We start from the raw sequence: 22,063 nt of genomic DNA, 5'->3' as shown, positions 1-22,063 counted from the left end.
AAGAAGCAACCATAATTTCAAGCCTTTCATGGCAGCAAAACGGCCACTGAGACTGTGATGGAACCCAGAGGATTATCCCAGTTTGGGCAGGTGAGATGGCTCAGCAAGCCAAGTTTGGTAACCTTGAGGCTGATTCCTAGAACTCACAAGATGGAAGGAGTGAATCAACTCCCTAGAGCTGTCTTCTGACCTCCACACTTGTGTGCACACTCAGGCATGCGCAAGGGGGGTAGCGGGGGTGGGGATGCTGTTAGCCAGACTATATTGTAAGAATGTTCTATGATTACACACCTTCCCCAAGAGTCCTCACATTACTCTTAGGTTCCTTAATGATGTAAGACCCCTGAAGCTGGGCCTCCACTCAAGTCCTGGGAAGAGCTGGCCGGCACCCCAATGACTTGAGAAAAAAACCACACCTGATGCAAACTGCAAGAGGCTTTTTTATCAGCTAGCTGAGGACAAACTCCTTCTGAGGTGCAGGGCAGGAGAGTTCACCCCGAGCGGTAACAGTAGGGGGCTTTTAACAGCTAGCTGAGGAATTGGGAGGAGTTGGGCTACAGCTCTTCTTTGCCGGGTGTCCTTGGTAAAATTACAAAGCATGAGGAGTGGGGAGTGAGTTATAGCTCTTCTTTGTGAATTTTTATCTCCGTGTCCTTGGCACAGGGAGCCAGGCAAGCACCTGACTAGGTCTTTTTACAAGTATCGCATCTCTGGTTGTAAGGTATAGAAACAAAAAGGCTTTTTGCTGGCTATAGAGAGCAACGAGTTTCTTTCTGGTTGTATCCCCAGAGATTGGAGAAAACAAGCTTGGGGAATGTCCAGGGGCTTTACCTCCCAGGGAGAAACGCTCTGAGTTGGGGTCTCACAATGACAACTATCTTTATGTTGTCTGCATGCAGCTATGAGCACCTGAGTACAAGTGCCTTGGAAGCCAGGGTGTTAGGTCCCTGGAGCTGGGGTTTCAGGCAGTTGTGAGCCACAGGACATGGATGCTAAAATAGAACACGGGTCCTTTGTAAGAGCAGGAAATACTTTTAACCATGGGCTGTCTCTCCAGCCCCCAATTTATCTTAAAAAAAAAGATTTATTTTTTATTACCGTTGTTTTAAAATTATGTGCATGTATGTGTGTCTGTACGTGAATCTGTGAAAGTGAATGCAGCTGCCCATGGAGGCCAGAGGCACCAAAGCTCCCGGTGCCAGGATTATTGGTGTTTTTGAGCCTGATAATATGTGTGTTGGGAACTCAAGTCCTCTGGAAGAGCAAACCATGTTCTTAACCACTGGGTCATCTCTGGGGTCCCATGATGACATCTTAGACTTGGCTCAAGAACAATCAATAAAACAGGTACACTCCAGAATTACTTCAGAATAATTCTTGTAATATTGCATGTCTTAGTGAGATTTGGGGATATAGTTGTAGTGTCTTAGTCTTAGCAAAAGGTGTTGAGAGTACTTCCTGGGGATGGGGGTGGGGGAGGGGTGGGTGTGGGTGTGGGTGGGGGAGGATGAGCTGGAAACGAAGGAGGAGTGAGGTATGGCTAACTCTCTGAGTCCAGGGTGGCTTCTTCCTTGGGAACATTCTTGTCCAGTATGTGCATATCTGCAAGAGGAGAGCAACAGGGGGGTTAATTTTTAATTAATGTTATTTATTAGCATCGTATGTGTGGTGATGGTGATGGCAGTAGTGTGTGTGTGTGTGTGTGTGTGTGTGTGTGTGTGTGTGTCAGAATTCAACTTTGTGGAGTTAGCTCTCCACTTTCACCTTGACTTGAATGGTGGCAATCAAACCCCAGTTATCTGGCTTTCTGGGCAAGCACTTTACCCTCAGATAGCTCAGAGCCACCTCACTGACCCTAACAGGTGGGTTTTGAATTCTCCACACCACTAATGATGCAGAGGCCCTGAGCGGGCTTGTTTACTCTTATGAGAAAATGTTGGTTGTCCTGTTCTATCTCTGTTTCGTTGGAGACTGAGTCGCTCACTGAATCTGGAGCAAAGCCAGCAGTCAGCAAGTGGCTGTGATTCTCTGTCTCCACCTCCTCTGCCCCACAGGGCTAACGCAGGAGTATTTATGAGGGAACTGGGGATCTGAGCTGAGGTCATCACGTTTGCTAGAACCCTCTGAGCTCTTCTCCCCAGCCCCAGCCTACGTTTCTCAAAGGAGCGGATATGGTTGAAATAAAACCATGGGGTACTGGTTTCCAAGAATTAAACTGTGACTGAGGAAGAGTGTTCACTTGGACAGGAAAAATACTGAGATCCAAGAAAGACACAGTGTTGGGTGAAGATCCTACAGAGGAAGCCTGCAAAACTGGGGTGGGAGCCCACATGAAGTCCTTAGTGGTTAGAAAAGGGGATGCGAGCCAGTTGGTGGTGATTTCCCCTTTAATCCCAGCACTCAGGAGGCTGAGGCAGGTGGAGCTTTGAGTTCAAGGCCAGCCTGGTGTACAGAGTGAGTTCCAGGACAGACAGGGCTACACAGAGAAACCCTGTCTTGGTTGGGGGGGGGGGAGGAGTATGTTCATGTATGGGGGTGCATATCCCACACTTGAATAATTTTATCCTTTTTAAAATTTATTTACTCATTTAAAAACTTGTTTGTTTGTTTATTTATTGGCTTTTAGAGACAAGGTCTCTCTTTGTAGTCCTGGCTGTTCTGGAACTCGCTATGTAGACCAGGCTGACCTCTAGCTCACAGAATTCCGCTGCCTATACCTTCCAAGTGCTAGGACTAAAGGCATGCACCACCACACCCAGCCAAGTACCTAGGATAAACCTCCCATTTTACTAGACAGCAAGCCACACCCAGGGGTAGCCCCTGTGCACAAGCCACACCCAGAGGTAGCCCCTGTGCACGAGCCACACCCAGAGGTAGCCCCTGTGCACAAGCCACACCCAGAGGTAGCCCCTGTGCACGAGCCACACCCAGAGGTAGCCCCTGTGCACAAGCCACACCCAGAGGTAGCCCCTGTGCACGAGCCACACCCAGAGGTAGCCCCTGTGCACCCAGAGCTTATGTTGGATGTGGTTTGCTTGACTTTGCTTATGATCAGAGTCTCCTGTTGTCCCAGGTTGACTTTGAACTCACTGTGATCGACCTGGAAGTCACTGATCCTCCTGCTTCTACCTCCTAGGCGCTGGCATTTAAAGTGTATACCACTACACCAAGTTTGGTTTAACAGATCAATTTATGACCCTCCCCCCCCCCAAAGAAACATATAGAGCCATGGAGCTCAGTGGGGAAAGGAACAGACCACTACGCCTGGTAACTACGCCTGGTACCTGGAGTTGAATCCCCCGGGATCCACAGGTGGAAGGAAAGAACCAAGTTGTCCTGACCCGACTTTCCTGTTCACACTGTGGAGGTCACGAACACCACGCACGCACGCGCGCGCACACACACTAGATAAATACGTACTGGAGAGATGGCTCAATAGCTAAGAATGCATTCTGATCTTGCAAAGGATCTTAGTTCAGTTCCCAGCACCCGCACCAGACGGCTCACAACCACCGGTAACTCCAGCTCCAGGAGATCATCTGATGCACTCCTGAATGCTGTGAACACAAATACACAATTTAAAAAATAAAATAATAACACTTTTAAAAATTAATATGAGGCCGGTTGGTGGTGGCACACACCTTTAATCCCAACATTTGGGAGGCAGAGGAAGGTGGATCTCTGTGAGTTCAAGACCAGCCTGGTCTGAAGAGTGAGCACCCCATGTTTACCTCCAGTATTCGCTTTGACAAACGTTTCTCCCATTGTCCTTTTGGTCATCCTTGGAGAGTGGGAATAAGGAAGTCCATCTAGGAAAAGGGACAAGACATCGTGGTCAACTGACATAACCATGAGGGGCTGTAGGGACAGCTCAGAGAGTAAAGGCACTTGCTGCCAAGACTGGTGAACTGAGTTTCCCTCCTAGATAGATGATAGACACATAGATAGATAGATAGATAGATAGATAGATAGATAGATGACACATAGATACATAGATACATAGATACATAGATAGATGCAAAGGCTCCATGACATTCTCTCTTTATACACGTAACGTGGATTCACTTTCTTTATTTCCTTGGAATCTTTGCCCTGGTGAGACATTTAGCAGTGTCTAGAGAAGTTTTGGATTGCCATGACTGAGAGGAAAGGGAATACTCTCAGCATCGGATAGATTGAAACCAGGTATGCTGCAGTGCCCACCTGGGATTGGCTTCGGGAGCCAAGAAGTACCCAGCTCCAAATGTCAGTAAAACCCAGGTTGGCTGCCAACCTGGCATCTGTATCTGGTCAGCACTGCCCCCTACAGGCGACAACGAGAAGGCAGCTCAGGTCAAGTCCTGCACTCCCTCACAGGGAGGACAGGAAGCCCTGATCCCCTCCTAGCCAGCTTCCCAGACTCTGTCTTGAAAGAGCTGTAGTCCTACTGAGTGCCGGATTGTTTGGGGTTTTGGAAATAAGCATGTGCTTCTGTGTTTGTGGAAGCCAAAGGCCAACACCAGGGTTTTTTTTTTTCTCCATTTTTCTCTGCCTTAGCTTTTAGAGACAGGATTTGGGTACTAAACCTGGAGCTCACAGGCGTCAGGCAGAGAACTGTGAAGAGAACAGAGAAGAGAACTGTGATGAGAGTGATCTGAACTTGGTTCATATTGGCTTCATCAACCTGGAGCAAACCTCGTAAAGAGTCTGATAGAGGCGGTTTATTCTCAAGGTATGTAAACCCAGTATTACTGAGTGGGCTGCGGTGGGGTGGGCTGGGGTGGGGTCTTTCCTAGTATAATATAATTCCCAGTGCACAGGGAAGCGTAATTACATGGAAGTCCCACTCAGGGTCCATGTCATTTATTCCAAGAAGATGGATTCTGGGCTGGAGAGATGGCTCAGCAGTTAAGAGCCCTGAGTGCTCTTCCAGAGGTCCTGAGTTCAAATCCCAGCAACCACATGGTGGCTCACAACCATCTGTAATGGGATTTGATGCCCTTTTCTGGTGTGTGTGAAGACAGCTACAGTGTACTCATATACATTAAATAGATAGATAGATAGATAGATAGATAGATAGATAGACACACATACAAAAATATTTAAAAAGAGAGGATCTTAATTTTTTTTAAAAAAGAAGATGGTTCTAAGGATAGACTATCTGTACTAACTTAAGGGCCTAGGGAAGTATCTGGCCTGGTCTTGGTCATTCAGGCTATTAGCCAACTCTGCGCCTGGTTGTGGGAGCTTGAGGAGTCCCTGGCTGTAAGAGTCATTTAGATCATCAGCCACCTCCAGACTTTTTTTTTTTAATCTTTTCTTTTTAAAAAGAAAGATTTATTTTTTTATGTCTGAGTATGCTATAGCTGTCTTCGTGAACCACCATGTGGTTGCTGGGAATTGAACTCAGGACTCATCTCTCTAGCCTCCGGTCTTAGTTGCAGGAGCTTGTTGAGGCCTGACCCAACAGATAACGTGGGTCACAAGGATCTCAACCAGGATAGCACCAGGATCTCATCAATTCTCAGCTTTCTGGATGGAAGAACAGGGCTTTCTTTCCCGTTGCGTGCTTAACATTTCTGGTTTCTCTGGAGAGATGTGGGCACAAGGACCTTCTGCTCCCAACAGCCAGCGAATTCAGGACTGAGATTACAGACTTATACTACCTTGCCAACTTTTTGATGTAGGTTCTGAACTTGGGTCTTCTTGCACAGCAAACACTTCTCAAGCCTAGCCTAGATCATTCATCATCATCATCATTATCACCAACACCACCATCATGATGTGTATATATCTGTGCGTGTGTGTGTGTGACAGGTGTGTAGATCAGAGGACAGGCAAACTATGTGAGTCAGCCCTCTCCTTCCATCTTATAGGTCCTGGAGATGGAGCTCAGTGGCCAGGCTAGACAAGCAAGTGCCTTTACCCACTGAGCCATCTTACTGCATCTATTTTCCCTTGGGGGAGGGCAGTGTTAAGACAGGGTACCATGTAACCTAGATTGGCTTAGAGATCACTACGTAGCTGTGGGTGACAATCTCCTAATGTTCTTGCCTCTACATCCCAACTACGAGGGCACAGGTATGCACCGCCACACCCAATGGAGATAGAGGTTATATTTTTACTTGTGGAGAAATTAAAAAGTTGACAGGATTACATTGTTTCCCCATTTTCTCTACCTGAGAAGAGACAGAGTGAGGAGTAGAGCCCACATTCACCAGTTTCCAAAGCAGCAGTGAGTTGGAGGAGGAAGATGCTGGAGACAGAGGGGCAATTACTCACCAATGATCTTCCACAGGTCTAGGATCTCAAGAGCTGAGTCTCTCTTCCTGCCCTGGTCGGCCTTGGAGGAAACGGGGAGGACTAGGGAAGGGACGGGAGACAGCAGGAGAGCTGTTCAATAGAATGGCGTATGACATCACAGAGTCACAGCAAGTCCTCTTGCATTTAGCAGAATCCCTCCAACCAAAGCTGCAGGACAGGACACACGCTGACCGGCCATACCTAACTTACATGGAGGAACTGCTGCATGGCTTAGACTAGGGTTGTAACACACCTCTTATGTCTGGGTTCAAATCTCACATTTTCAATTCTTTCTGACATGTTGTCATGGCAACATGAGCAGTTTTTTTTTTTTTTTTTTTTTTACATTTATTTATTTGTTAGTTTTGTGAATGGGGGGCGGGAGACGGAGAGAGGGAATCCTAGAATCCTCCACTTGGGTGAGAATAAACCACAACCACAATTTTGAGGCACAATTAAAGCAAGCTTTAACTAAATACTAGCCAGGATGATGGACTCTGGCCAGGTCCTTTCCTGAGTTCTCAGAAAATGGCTCCAAGTCACATTTTGCAGAGGCTTTAAAGACCAATTATATTATATTATATCCACTTATATGTGATCAGGTACATCCCATGCAATTGGGTCAGACAAATTTGTTTAGGGGCATGAAAACAGAAAGCTTATTACAATAAACAATAGCCTCTAGCATTCCAGGAAGTATCTGTCCTTGGGCAAGGGGCTTACAAGTGAGAGGCATTTTTGTGTCATGGATCTATTTGGCACAGTGATTAAAACTTAAAATGTAAGTTTGTCTCTCAGAAAATACAGAGACAGACAGAGGGAGAGGTAGGGGCAGTGCACATGCTATGGGACAACTTATGGGAGTCAGTTTGCTCCTTCTGGGGATTGAACTTGGGTCCTTAGGCTTGCCAACAAGCCCTCTTATGCACTTAGCCATCTTGTTGGCCTCCAACCTGAGTATGCATAGATTCCTGAGAGAAGCCTGTGAGAAACAAAGATTCTCATTTCATAATAAAAGGACTGGAGACTTGAGATAGGAAAAGTGAAGCAGTTTGATTTATAATTGTGCAAAGCCAAGCATCAGCCATGAATGTCAGTGTCTGACTAAGTGCAGAGCATAGTTTATAAACACGAACACATGACTTCTGCCCACTTCCTTTAAATTTGGGACAGATTCTTGAATGTAGCCCTGGCTATCATGGAACTCACTCTGTAGACCAGACTGACCTTGAACTCACAGAGATCTACTTGCCTCTGTCTCCTGAGTGCTAGGATTAAAGGAACCACACCTCACCGGACCCTGTTTTATTTCTAACAAACAGAGCCTAGCCTCAGGCATAGTTGGGAGGATGGTATGGTACCCACTGTGTGCCAGAGCTGCTTAATCCATTTGTTAAAAATTTTGTTCACTGGGGCTGGTGAGATGACTCAGCAGTTAAGAGCGCCAACTGCTCTTCTGAAGGTCCCGAGTTCAAATCCCAGCAACCACATGGTGGCTCATAACCATCCATAACGAAATCTAATGCCCTCTTCTGGAGTATCTGAGGACAGCTACAATGTACTTACATATAATAAATGAATAAATCTTTTTTAAAAATTGCATTCATTGGGGCATTTATTTATTGCGTGTGTGTTTATATGTATAGGTGCATTCATGCCAAGTCACCCGTGTGGGAGGCAGAAGACATCTGTAGCAACTGCTTCCCTCCTTCCACCCTGTGGGTACTGGGGGCTGGAACCCAGGATGTCAGATGTGGAGGGAAATGTCTTTATCCATCCACTGAGTCGTCTTGTTTTAGGATCAAACTCAGGCCATGAGTTTGCACCATCAGGCTGCAAGTGTCTTTACCTACTCAGCAATCTTGCTGGAGCTCTTTTTTATTATTATTATTTTAATTATTATTATTATTTTTTTTTTGGTTTTTCGAGACAGGGTTTCTCTGTATAGCTCTGGCTGTCCTGGAACTCACTTTGTAGACCAGGCTGGCCTCGAACTCAGAAATCCGCCTGCCTCTACCTCCCAAGTGCTGGGATTAAAGGCGTGCGCCACCACGCCCGGCGCTTAATTATTATTTTTTAAAGCAGGGTCTCAGGTACCCCAGGCTAGCCTCAGATTCCCTAAGTAGCTTATGATGACATTGCTCCCCTGATCCACTTGCCTCTACCTCTCAAGTGCTGAGATTACAGGTCTGTGATACACCTAACCTTACACTATTGTGGGCATCAAACCCAAGGTTTTCAGTGTGCTGGGCAGGAACTCTACCTAACTTAATTAGGCCTCATAAACTCTCTCATGAATATGGGGACCACCAGTGTCCTCCCCATTTCAAAGCCAGAAATGGAGGCTCAGTGAGATTAATCCTGAACATGAAGCAAGTGGCAGAGCTGAGATTTGAACCCCCAACAGGCTCTGTACCTAGCCTTCCACCTGGACCAACCCTTCAGACCTATCTAGTTTTGGATGCTATGGTTTGAACCTGAGCCATCTCCCATGGTCTCATGTTTTGAATACTTGTTCATTCCCCTGGGATTTCTAGAAGGTTATAGAACGTTTAGGAGGTGGAGCCTGACTGAAGAAAAGAGATCTCTAAGGGTGAGCCTTTGAAGGTTGTAGTCTGACCCATAGTTCTGGCTACACAGTGATCTGTGGCTTCTTCCACACTCTCCCACTTCCATGATGCATGCTGGCTCCCCAAGCCTTGATTACGGTAATCTTTCTACCCTCATCAGGTATTTCAGTCATAGAGATGTCATAGAAAACAACTGATCTAGTGTCTGTGCAGGGACACAAAGCCACTGGCATTAGGTAGGCACAAGTGAGGGATGGAGTGTGGAGAAAAATCACTTACCAGGACCCAGGAGGTAACCAGCACTATTGAGGGTCCAGCCTCCTCGTCCCTGGAAGGGATAGAGAAGTGAGGACTCAGACAGAAAATTGCCAAGATTCCCCAAGCCTAGGGGGATGCAGGTCACCATGCCACCTCAATACTACTAGCCAGTGACACACACACAGCTTTTCTTAGTCCCTGTTTCAGTCCTGTGCAAGTAGGACTTCCTACAATCCAGCAAGCGGAAGACCCGGGCAGGGTGGTTCAATGGTTATGGCGCTTTTATACCAAGAATGACTTTCATCTCCAAGACCCACTTGGTAGAAGAGAAGTGACTCCTGCAGGTTATCTTACGACCTCCAAACTCTCTCTGTATAGCACACACACACACACACACACACACACACACACACACACACACACGATAGACAGACAGATAGACAGAGTGTAAGGAACACGATGTTTACAATATGACAGCTTGGAATGGAAGGGAAGATTTGGAAAGCCTTGCTTCAAGAGCAGATGCTGAGGGAGGACATTGGGGGTTGACTGTAACAGGCCCTTAGTAATCCCCACACACACCTTAACACAACATACTCTGTTACCAATGTACTATGCTAGCCATGAACTCAGCGTGTACACAGCACCACCTGCTAAAGCCAAGGTGAGGACCTTATCCATCAGAGCTCTGGGAAGGTAACAAATGTACTAACTTGCTTTTTTTTTAGCTTCTGTAGTTTTGCTGACTGATCCTGTTACGTACTTAAAAACTCACCCTGAGAAAGGCCCGGGGCTACACTGGGATCCCAGACAATCAGTGTAGCCACTGGCTGGCTAATAAAGACTTCCCTGGTGGACACACCACAACGTTGACCCTACCATGAGGGGACCCTAGCCAGCCAGCCTGAGCATGTCAAACATGGCTCTGGCAGGCCTTGCCTTTCTCCTTCTCTCCCTCTGCCTTGCTAATAACCCTTAGACTACATTCTAAAGCTAGCCTCCAAGGTCTATTCTCTTATTTGGCCAATTCTTCCTGTGGCTGACTCCCAAAGCCTAGCTACCAAGAGACTAAAGTGCAGCAATCAAAAGCCCCCCTAATTAACACGCCCAAGCAAAGTTAAACAACTCTCCCTAAACACAGGGTTTCCCATTTTATCTTTATAAAGCGCCATTTACCTTCAGGCCACATCTGTGTCCTCTCTATCCACAGGCAGTCCTATGTCCCTAGGGACAAATACCCCTTAAAATCCCCCTTTCCCCTTTTCTCCCCTCTCCCTTGTTCCCTTCCCCTTCTCCCTTGTCCTCTATCTTTGTCCCTTATCTTTGCCCTCTGTCACTCTAGGGCAAATAAATCTCCTTTGTACTGAGAGCTTAGTCTTAGGGTATCTTGAACTGACTCCGAGGCTCCCTACACACTTCATATAAAGTTTCTGTGAAGCCAGATAGTGGTGGCACATGCCTATAACCCCAGCACTTGGACACAGAGGCAGGTGGCTATCTCTGAGTTCAAGGCCAGCCTGATCTACAGAGTCAGTTCTGGAAAGCCCAGGACTACACAGAGAAAGAAACCTTGTTTCAAAAAAAAAAAGTTTCTGTGAAGAGAGATGGATGAGTTCAAAGAACAATGGTACATCTCGGTGCTTGGAGTTAACAGTGTGCTATTATAATCTGTAAAGTATGCTGAGAGCCAGACCTGGTGGTTCAGGTCTACTATCTCAGCTCTTCCGGAGGTTTGAGAAAGGAGAATTCTAAATTCAAGGCTGACCTTCCTGGGCTACTGAGTAAGTCCAAAGCCAGCCTGGACAGCCCAGTGAAATGCTACCTCAGAATAAAAACTAAATAACTAAATAAATGAGGCTAACCAAGGCTGTGGCTCAGTTAGTAGAGCACTTGCCTAGCAAAGATGAATCCCTGGGTTCGGTCCTCAGCACTGAATTAAAAAATCTGTAATCCATGGGGCTGGAGAGATGGCTCAGCGGTTAAGAGCACCGACTGCTCTTCTGAAGGTCGTGAGTTTAAATCCCAGCAACTACATGATGGCTCACAACCATCTGTAATGAGATCTGATGCCCTCTTCTGGAGTGTCTGAAGACAGCTACAGTGTACTTACATATAATAAATAAATAAATCTTTAAAAAAAAGAGAGAGAAAGAAATCTGTAATCCTGTAATAAAGCACCGAGGGGGTGAAGGCATGAAGATCAGGAGCTCAAGGATATCCTTAGAAGCAGATTAACTCAGGACGTGGAGGCAGGTGGACCTCTCTAGTTCCAGGCCAGCTTGGTTTAGATATTGAGTTCCAGGACAGCCAAAGCTATAGAGAGATACCCTAATTCAACAAACAAACAAAAATAAGTTATCTTCAATTATTTAATTTGATGCCAGCCTGCCTACATGAGACCCTATGGTTCACTGATTCTTGAACTTCATAACACATAACACCTGTGACCCTTTAATATAGCTCCTTATCTTGTGATATCCCACAACCATAAAATTTTCTCATTACTACTCCAGTTGTAATTCTGCTGCTGTTATAAATCGTGGTGTAAATATCTGATATGCAGGATATTTGATATATGGGGGTCATGACCCATGATACTGAGAACCACCACCCTATCTGGAAAAATGAAAAGAAGGAAGAGGGGGAGAAAGGGAAGGGAGAGGGATGTGTTGACAAGGACCCAGTTATGAAGGTCAGTCAGGCTTCAAATCTCAAGAAGCCAAATACTGACCTCTTATATTTTTTGTCCTGTTTAGCATTTTAAAGAAGATGTATTTTCTTACGTGTAAACCACCTGACATGGGTGCCTGGGAGCTGAACTCTGATCCTTTAAAAAAGAGATGCCATTCTTTTTTGGTTTTGTTTGTTTGTTTGTTTGTTTGTTTGTTTCGAGACAGGGTTTCTCTGTATAGCCCTGGCTGTCCTGGAACTCACTCTGTAGACCAGGCTGGCCTCGAACTTCGAAATCTGCCTGCCTCTGCCTCCCAAGTGCTGGGATTAAAGGCATGTGCCACCACGCCTGGCTAAGAGATGTCATTCTTAACCACTAAGAAATCTCTCTGGTTCCCCTCTTAGCATCTTTTTAACTGACAAAGGAAAATGAAATAGTTATGGTGGAGAGTCCAATGCATTGTAAAATGCAGTTTGTGGGACTACTTTATTGATAGATAAATACATTACCTCCCGCGGCTTATCATTTGTATGGCTATGTATAGTGAAGATATTTTGTTGTTATTATTATTCTTTTGTCTTCAATTATTTGAGACAGGGTGTTGGGAACAAATAAAGAAACTTGTCTTTTTTTAAAAGAGATTATTTATTTATTTATTTATTTATTATTATATGTAAGTACACTGTTGCTGTCTTCAGACCCTCCAGAAGAGGGCATCAGATCTCATTACGGATGGTTGTGAGCCACTGTGTGGTTGCTGGGATTTGAACTTAGGAAGAGCAGTCAGTGCTCTTAAGCACTGTGCCATCTCTCCAGCCCCAAGAAACTTGTCATAAGTACTGCCATTTTGACTTCAGACTCCATTTTGCCTAAGCTAGCCAACCCCCTCTCTAAGCAACAGTAGTTCCCCAAACATAATGCCTGTTCCTAACAACAGAACGAAGGAATGAATTTGATCAGTTGGACAAAACCACTTACATTCAATGTCAGTTGAGAATAAGGGAATGCTGGGGAAAGTCCCCGACCCCCAGGTTCTGACCGATGAGAATGATAACTGTAACTTGGACCAGATGTTTGTGGGTTTTATGCTTATAAACCCTGCTTTCGCCCCTACTCAGGCTGTCAGAAGAAACAAGCCTCCTGAGTCCTTGTTTGGCAGTTCTCGTGGATCAGCGACTTCCATCACTTGGTGTGAATAATAAAAAATGAATTATGTGGTGCGAATAATGAAAGATTTTGCTGTTTGAGGAACCCGCTGGTGTATTCTCTTGCCTCCCTCATGGCCCACAACAGACAAAGTGTAACAAGGATCTCATGTAGCCCAGGCTGGCCTTGACTTTGCTACACTTGCTCTTAGACAAAGGCTAAGAAGGGATTTGCACTTGCTATGTAGTCCAGGGTGACCTTGAACTTCCTTCTCATCTCTCCTGCATCTGCCTTCCAAGTGCTGAGAGCACCACACCCGGCTCTGTGAAAATGTTCTTATTCTCCTAGTGATTTACAAGCTTAGAATGCTTGCAATGTCCTCAGCTGCAGTAACTGAGTATTCAGATGCTGTCTGTAGGTCATGTGACGTGGTTCTGGTAAATCCACCTAAGCGAGAGCTGTTCAGCCTAAGAGTGGCTCAACCCATTAACCTCACAGTGAGTTATAACTTGACAAAACCTTTGGAGGTATAGCCTAGGGATGTCGCTCAGTCTGTAGATTGCCTTCCTAACATCCATGACGCCCTGTGTTTGAGTCCCAGCACCACATAAAACTGGGTGTTCAGTACACCCCTGTAATCCCAGAACTCCCAAGGTAAAATTAGGAGGTTCAGGTCTTGGTCATTTTGAGGCCCATGGGGAAATGATGGTCAGCCTGGGAGAAATATCTTTAAGTTTTGTTTTGAGACAGGGTCTTTCTATGTAGCCCTGGCTGTCCTGGAACTTTCTATGTAGAGCAGACTGGCCTGGGACTCAGAGATCCTCTTGCCTCTCTCCAGAGTGTTGGGATTAAAGGCGTGTGCCACCACTACCCAGTTCTCCAACAGCAATCTTGTCTCAAAAACAAAACAAAACAAACGAAACAAAACAAAAAAACCATCCAAGCATGCTGGGCCTGACTCTCCACTGTTTATATCAATTTCTCAGGGCTCAGCCTACCCTTGCCTCCTTGGTACTAGGATTAAAGGCAAGGGCACCACACCTGGTCTATTTCTGTTTGTTGTTTTTGAGACTGGGTATAAAGGCTGCTGTCTAATAGGAATCTTGCCCCAGCCTCCTGGGATCTGGGATGCCAGGCACACATCATCCACCATGCTTCTGGAGGTCAGAGCACCATTCTCAGAGGTCAGTCCTCTCCTGATCAAACTCAAGTCATCAGGCTTATGCCACAAGCACTTTACCCACTGAGCCATCTTGTCAGTCCTCTTCTTTATTTTATTTTTCCTTCAGACTGGGTTTCATGTTGTCCAGGCTAGCCTCAATACTACTAGTTCATGAATACTACTAGTAGTAGTGGCAGTTGGTCTTCCATTCCTGACCCCCCTCCTCTTCTGTGAGAATGCTGGTATTGGAGGCATACTCTACTATGCCCAGAGCTGTGGATATGGAACCCAGAGCTTCTTGCATGCTGGCAAGTGCTCCATCAACTGAGTTATGCCCATCACCCTTTTTTCTCTTTCCCTTTCCTATTGATTTAAGTAGAATCTTACTATGCTGTCCCTGGCTTTGAACACAGAATTTTTCTGTCTCTGCTTCCTGAATGCTGGGATAATTGCTAGGTGCCATAACACTGGGCTGAATAAACTAAATTCCAATACTATTTTTTTTCTCTTGTGCTCTACTCCACTCCTGGGGTCATGTTGACGATGTCAGTTCCTGTCATTCTCAGTGTCACAGCATTTGCTTGTCCCCTAACTCCCCAGCTCCCCCTGGATCAGAGCAGAAAAGGTTTGAAACCTTTCCGGGGGCGGGGGAGCAATGAAGAAAGCTGTTACCCTGTGAGCAGGTGCAGATTCCGGTGTTTCTGCCAGGCTCAGCAAGATGGTGAGGAAGAGGACCAGATGTACGGAGCAGGCCATCCTGGAGCGGAAAGAGCACAGCACACAGCTGAGGAATGCTACAGAGACAGATGGAAAGTTAGTCTCCAAAGCAGGGGTGCGTGGCACTCTGTTTGAAGAACTTTATTGAGTGCGATTGATCTACACGCACACGCACACAGTGTTCTTCAGCCGGATGAGTGGGGCCACGCACGCACGCACGCACTCGCACACAGTGTCTACAGCCGGGTGAGTGGGGCCACACACGCACGCACTTGCACACGCACGCACTAGCACACAGTGTCTACAGCCAGGTGAGTGGAGCCACATGATGCATTATGACAGGATCACTATGGACCAGCAGTCGGTAGATAAAAGTCTTTTTATTTTAAATATGTCACAGAAAAAAATAAAATAAAATGAACATTTTGATCTGTTATTTGTTTCTTTTGGCATCCCTTCTCTTTCTGTCTTTTGTGTGTATAGATAGGGGTGGTGGTAAGTAAGTGGAAATTGAATTTAGGACTTGTCATACACAAGCATTGCACTACTGAGCTGTGCCTCAGCCCCTCACTGGGGGATTCTAGGCAGGGGCTCTATCTCTGAGCCATGCCCCCAGCCCCTCACTGGGGGATTCTAGGCAGGGGCTCTACCACTGAGCCACATCCCAGCCCCTCACTGGGGGATTCTAGGCAGGGGCTCTACCACTGAGCCACATCCCAGCCCCTCACTGGGGGATTCTAGGCAGGGACTCTACCACTGAGCCACATCCCAGCCCCTCACTGGGGGATTCTAGGCAGGGGCTCTACCACTGAGCCACGCCCCCAGCCCCTCACTGGGGGATTCTAGGCAGGGGCTCTACCACTGAACCACGCCCCCAGCCCCTCACTGGGGGATTCTAGGCAGGGGCTCTACCACTGAGCCACGCCCCCAGCCCCTCACTGGGGGATTCTAGGCAGGGGCTCTACCACTGAGCCACGCCCCCAGCCCCTCACTGGGGGATTCTAGGCAGGGGCTCTACCACTGAGCCACGCCCCCAGCCCCTCACTGGGGGATTCTAGGCAGGGGCTCTACCACTGAGCCACACTTCCAGCCCCTCACTGGGGGATTCTAGGCAGGAGCTCTACCACTGAGCCACGCCCCCAGTCCCTCACTGGGGGATTCTAGGCAGGGGCTCTACCACTGAGCCACGCCCCCAGCCTCTCACTGGGGGATTCTAGGCAGGAGCTCTACCACTGAGCCACACTTCCAGCCCCTCACTGGGGGATTCTAGGCAGGAGCTCTACCACTGAGCCACGCCCCCAGCCCCTCACTGGGGGATTCTAGGCAGGGGCTCTACCACTGAGCCACGCCCCCAGCCCCTCACTGGGGGATTCTAGGCAGGGGCTCTACCACTGAGCCACGCCCCCAGCTCCCAGGGCATTTGCTTTATTATTGAACTATCTATATCCCTGGTATGTTTTTAATTTGTTTTATTTTGAAACAGAATCTCACTGATTTTCTCAGGGTGGCCTTGAATTCTTTCTGTAGCCCAAGCTGGCATGGGACTTTTATCCTCCTACCTCAACGTCTTTAGTGACTGGGATGGCAGGCTTGTACTACAGGATAAACCTACAAAGATCTCACTTTTTAAACTCAGTCTTGCTTCAAACTCTGATCCTCCCTCCTCCACTCTGGAGTGTTGGAATTACAGGTACATACCACATCTGGTTTAAGACTTTTTTTTGTGTGTTGTTGCTGTTGTTTTTGTGAGCCTCATTTTGAAATATGTGTTTAAATATAGCAAGGGCCAGGCTGCACACATAACATCCCAGCACTCCAGATGTACAAGGAGGGTCAGGAGTGCAAATTCATCCTTGGATTTTAGGCCAACCTAGGATATATGACACTGCTTTAAAAAATGAATGAAAAATGAAAGATAGGCAGACAGACAGACAGAGCCTGGAGAGATGGTTTAGCAGTTAAAAGTGCCTGTGGCTCCTCCAGAGGACCCAGTTTGGTTCTCAGCATGCACAATGAAGCTTGCAATTGCCTGTAACTTCAACTCCAGGGAGCCTGAAACACTCCTCTGGTATCACACACACACACACACACACACACACACACAAATAAATAATTAGAAAAAAAGAGATGAGGCTGGAGAGATGGCTCAGTGTTTAAGAACACTCGAAATAGCTAGGCGGTGGTTGCAAACATCTTTAATCCCAACACTCAGGAGGCAAAGGCAGAGGCAGGCCAATCTCTAAATTTAAGGACAGCCTGGTCTATGGAGTGTATTCCAAGACAGCCAGGGCTACCTGCCACACCTACTCCAGTGAAGTCTGCATGGCAAGTCTGAAAGCTTGGCCACAGTCCTGAGGCAAAAAGTTTTATGGAAACTTGTCTCCTGGAGAGTCTCTGGTGTCCCATAACCAGATTTGTCCCTGTGATAGTGTGGAGGGTCTTGCATATTTTCTTGCAGTATTTTACTGGATAAGAGCTAAAAATCTCAGAGCTAATTCCACAAAGTAAACTTAGAATAACAGCCGAGTCACTTCCATATGCAGGAATTTACAATGGTCTAGGAAGAAGGAGGGTTGTGGTTTAAGGAGGAACTAGAGTATTGTATTGTTCATGAAAGGGTTAGTAGAAAGGAACTCCCCTGGTGCATGTTTTTCTCTAGGCCCAGAGGAATAGCATAATTAGGTATTTATTAAGGGACCCCTGGTGGTGGGTTTAACAGTAGACTATTACTGCACCTGGGCGTATTAGCCCTTTTACCTGGCTCCTGTGAATAGCTGATTTTAGATATGGCTGATTTTATCTCAGTTGTAAACAATGTCTGGTTCCTTCTAGCTTTTATGTATACATTTTCTCTGTTTTGTGTAAAGACATCATTATGCATCTTGATGTACCTTGGCTGATGTATTGCCTAGCTTCCTTGTTTTTCTTCTGTATTATAAATCTGATGCTCCCTTTGAAAAATTACATTCAGATCAACACTCCCTTGTGTTCCTATCTGTTTGCCACACTCGCCTCTGACTCCTTGCCCACCTGAGTACTGGAACCCTGATTCTTCTGAGGTTGGGAGATGGACTGAGTCCAGCACTCAGTAGCTACCTAGAGAAACCCCATCTTGAAAAATAAAACAAGGGGAGCTGGTGAGATGGCTCAGTGGTTAAGAGTGCCGACTGCTCTTCCAAAGGTCCTGAGTTCAAATCCCAGCAACCACATGGTGGCTCACAACCATCTGTAACAGAATCTGATGCCCTCTTCTGGAGTGTCTGAAGATAGCTACAGTGTACTTACATATAATAAATAAATAAATAAATAAACAAACAAACAAACTTAAAAAAAAGAAAAGAAAAGAAAAGAAAAAGAAAAAAAGCTGGGCAGTGGTGGCGCACGCTTTTAATCCCAGCACTTGGGAGGCAGAGGCAGGCAGATTTTTGAGTTCTAGGCCAGCCTGCTCTTCTACACAGTGCGTTCCAGGACAGCCAGGGCTATACAGAGAAACCTTGTCCCAAAAAAACCAGAAGAAGAAGAAGAAGAAGAAGGAGGAGGAGGAGGAGGAGGAGGAGGAGGAGGAGGAGGAGGAGGAGGAGGAGGAGGAGGAAGAGGAAGGAAGGAAGGGATGAAGGGAAGAAAGAAAGAAAGAAAGGAAGAAAGAAAGGAAGGAAGGAAGGAAGGAAGGAAGGAAGGAAGAAAGAAAGAAAGAAAGAAAGAAAGAAAGAAAGAAAGAAAGAAAACAAAAATATTTGCTACTATTGTGAAAAACCTGGGTTCTGTCCCAGAACCTACACCAGGTAGCTCACAATGTCTTCTGACTCCAGTTCTAGGGAATCCTGTATCACCTTCTGGCCTTGGCAGGCATGCAGACATACATGCACATAAAATAAAATAAATTAAATAAATCTTAGGTAAGGAGGGAAGGAGGGAATAGAAGGGAGAGAGGGAGGGAAGGAGAAGAGAGAGAAAACAAAAACAAAGCGCATGTAGAATGGGGAGATGGTTTAGTGAATAAACAAAGTGTTCACTTGGCAAGCTTGAGGCCCCAGGACTCATGTAGCAGCAAGTTGCAGGGATGTGCATCTGGATTCCAGTTGTCCTGCACTGAGATGGATGGAGGGGGAAGTCAGGAAAGTGCCCTGAGGCTCACAGCCAGTTCCCCTGGTGTTCACAGCTCCATAGCTGCAAACAAGAGACCCTGCCCACAACAAGGCAAAGGGTGAGTTTCAACACCTCAGGTTGTCCTCTGACCTCTACACAGGCAGCACTCAGAAGTAAGTAGGAAAGCAGGAGGGGAAGGAAGGAAACGAGAGAGTTGGTTGAGAGAAAATGTACAAGTATGTACACCTGTCTTCAGTACTCATGAGACCCTTCCCCACGGATACCCACATCTGCCATTCTTCTAGACCCTTTTGCATAGAACCTCTGCACCTCTGCCCTAGGGACAGGGGTCAGAGCCTCTAGAACTAAAATTACAATTGACTGTGAGCTGCTTGATGTGGGTACTGGAAACGGAGCCCAGGTCGTCTGCAAGAACAGCCATTGTGTTTAACTGCCAAGCCACCTCTCCAGCCCCCTCCTATATACTTAGATTGCCTCTGGGCAGTGTCGCCTAGAACATTGAAAATAAAAAATCCCCTGTAAATAATGCAACATTGTGTCCTTAAGGAAACATAAGAAAAATGTCCATGTTTGGAGGACAGCTCCCCCTCCCACTCCTAGGAATCAAATTCCAGGTCATTGGGGTTAGCTCCAACCACCTTCACCAGTTTAGCCATTTAACTAGCTTTCCCTGGTTATTTTTAATTTTTGATTATTTGAATCCATGGGTTTGCAATGTGTGGTATAGACAGCTTACTGATAGAACACTGAGACCAGAAAAAAAAAAAAAAACAGCATAAGGCTCTCCAGAGTCAGGTATGGTGGTGTTGTACACCCATAACCCCAACACTCCAGAGGCAGAGGCAGGAGGATTAGAAATTCAAGGTCATTTTCTTCCATGGAGCAAATTTGAAGCCATCCTGGACTACATAAGATCCTGCCTGAAAAACAGAGGTCAGCTAAGCAGGTGAAGGTGCTTGCTGCCAAGCCTGATGGACCTGAGTTCAATTCCCAGGAGCTGCAGAGGTATAGGGAGGGAACTGATCCCTACGAGTCGTCTTCTGAGCTCCACAGTCGTGCTGTGGGACATAAGTGAGCACACACACACCCCAAATTAGTAACTAATGTAATAAAAAGGAAAAAAAATCAAGGAAGCAAGCAAAATATTCCTCTATCCACCTTTACCCATGTTTCTCAGACCCACTACCACGCACGTGGAATTTGACCATACCCACGCTCCTCCTCTCTGCTTCTCTGTGCATACCTTCCTACCGACCCATGCTCGATGCCCCATCTTCCCTACTGCCCCATCCTGTCATGGCCCTGCCAGTCTCTGAGATGCTTTTACCATCACTGCTGTCAGATCCCCCAGCCTCCCCTCCCTCCAGCCCAGGCTCTAACCTGTGTGGAGCTGGCAGCACCGGCTGGGCTGGGCGGCTCTCAGCAGCAGCGGGGATCCTGGTTTGTGAGCTTCTGAGGAGAATGAGGAGGTTAGGGAGAGAGACAAGGGTGGGCGGGCTAGTGAGGATGGAGGCAGAGAGGACGACTCATCCACTTCAGAGTTCCTTAACTGGAGTGTGAGGTCAGACAAAGGTGCCTTGTGGCAGAAAACATTTCTCTGCCACAGCCATTGCTGGCAGGTCCTTGATTTGAGACTGTCTTTCCTTCACTGCCTCTTTATGGTCTCTCTAACCTGTGTTTTGTGGTTTTCTGTTTGTTTGTTTGTTTTGTTTTCATCGTGTGTGTGTGTGTGTGTGTGTGTGTGTGCTGGGGGTCAGAGAATAACTTGTGAGTATTGGTTTCCTCCTTCAGCCACGTAGGTCCCAGGAATGGAACTCAATTTGTCGTGACAGCTTGCCATCAAGTACCTTACCTAATGAGCCATCTCAGATCCCCTTGTGTTTCTTTGTTGTTCTTGTTTTGACATAGGGTATCTGTAGCCTAGGCTAGCCTCAACTCCAGTTTCAGCAGAGGATGACTTTGAACTCTTGATTCTCCTACACCTCCAAGTTTTATAATAGCTATTATCACACCTAGTTTGACCTGTGTCTTCTGTTGCATGTATAATAAAGGTCCTTTCTTCTTTGTGTGTGTGTGTGTGTACATGCGTGCACATGCATGTGTACATCTGTCTGTCTGTCTGTGTTTCTCAGTGTTTCCTTTCTCCATGAACCTCATTCTAAAAATGGCTCCTGGAGCTGACTTTGAAAGCTCATAGTTATTTTTTGTGGTTGTTCTTTTTGTTTGTTTTCCAGGACAGAGTTTTGTGTAGTGCCAGCTGTCCTGAAACTCCTTCTGTAGACCAGACTGGCCTTGAACTCACAGAGATCCACCTGCTGCTGCTTTCTGACTGCCTGGATTAAAGGTGTGCGTCACCACCTCTCAGCCCGGAAGGCTTGCGCACACATGTAATCCCAGCACTTTGGGGACTGAGGCTGGAGGCTCATGAGTTCCAGGCCAGTCTGGTCTTTAGTGAACCCCTGACTCAACCAACCACGGAACAAAATAAGGGACTGGAGAGGTGGCACAGATGTTAAGTGTGTTTGCTGCACAATCACGAGGTCCAAGGAATTTGGACCCCAGGATCCATGTAACAAGCCAGATGTCCTATATCCTCCTATATTCCCTGCTTCAATTTGGGACAAGGGGTGGATAGACAGAAACAGGCAGATCACCAGCCTAACCAAGAAAAAGAATGAGTCCTGGGTTCTAGGAGAGATGCTACCTCAAAGGCTTATGTGGAGAGTGGTGAGAAGGGACACACAGCACCCTCTTGTGGCCTTTGTGTGTGCATACAGGTACACTCACCCATGCGCACACATATATTCTCTAAAATTCCATCACTTATTTATTTATTTGTGGTAATCATATGCCATAACACACGTGTGGAGGTCAGAGGACAACCCATCATATGAGTCCTGGGTATTAAAGTCAGGTCATCTGCCTTGATGGCTAGCACACTCCCCCAATGAGCTATCTCACTGCCTTGATGGCTAGCACACTCCCCCAATGAGCTATCTCACTGCCTTGATGGCTAGCACACTCCCCCAATGAGCTATCTCACTGCCTTGATGGCTAGCACACTCCCCCAATGAGCTATCTCACTGCCTTGATGGCTAGCACACTCCCCCAATGAGCTATCTCACTGCCTTGATGGCTAGCACACTCCCC

At 46.6% G+C, this 22,063-nt stretch overlaps 1 protein-coding gene across 1 annotated transcript; it reads right to left on the bottom strand.

The window, feature by feature from the left end:
• Positions 1 to 1,508: 1,508 nt before the first annotated feature.
• On the bottom strand, positions 1,509 to 20,556 carry Galp (galanin-like peptide). Its single transcript, NM_178028.2, has 6 exons — positions 20,294 to 20,556; positions 14,762 to 14,846; positions 9,132 to 9,180; positions 6,262 to 6,342; positions 3,732 to 3,809; positions 1,509 to 1,602 (listed from the first exon to the last, which is right to left on the bottom strand). The coding sequence occupies exons 2-6, from the start codon at positions 14,843 to 14,845 to the stop codon at positions 1,541 to 1,543; spliced, it is 354 nt and encodes a 117-aa protein (NP_821171.1). The 5' UTR covers position 14,846; positions 20,294 to 20,556; the 3' UTR covers positions 1,509 to 1,540.
• Between the last annotated feature and the right edge of the window lie 1,507 nt (positions 20,557 to 22,063).

Source organism: Mus musculus, chromosome 7 (genome assembly GCF_000001635.26).
Source record: "Mus musculus strain C57BL/6J chromosome 7, GRCm38.p6 C57BL/6J".
In the NCBI taxonomy this organism is placed as follows: domain Eukaryota; kingdom Metazoa; phylum Chordata; class Mammalia; order Rodentia; family Muridae; genus Mus; species Mus musculus.
The sequence above is the reverse complement of the archived record's forward strand: the minus strand, read 5'-3'. Positions and strand labels throughout refer to the sequence as shown.

Excerpts from the sequence above, each read along its gene's own strand:
- Galp (NM_178028.2), bottom strand. The coding sequence starts at position 14,845 with ATGGCCTGCTCCGTACATCTGGTCCTCTTCCTCACCATCTTGCTGAGC. Across the intron at positions 9,181-14,761 it reads AATCTGCACCTGCTCACAGG|GGACGAGGAGGCTGGACCCT; the intron begins GTAACAGCTTTC and ends TATCCCTTCCAG. Across the intron at positions 3,810-6,261 it reads AGACCTGTGGAAGATCATTG|ATGGACTTCCTTATTCCCAC; the intron begins GTGAGTAATTGC and ends CCCTTTTCCTAG.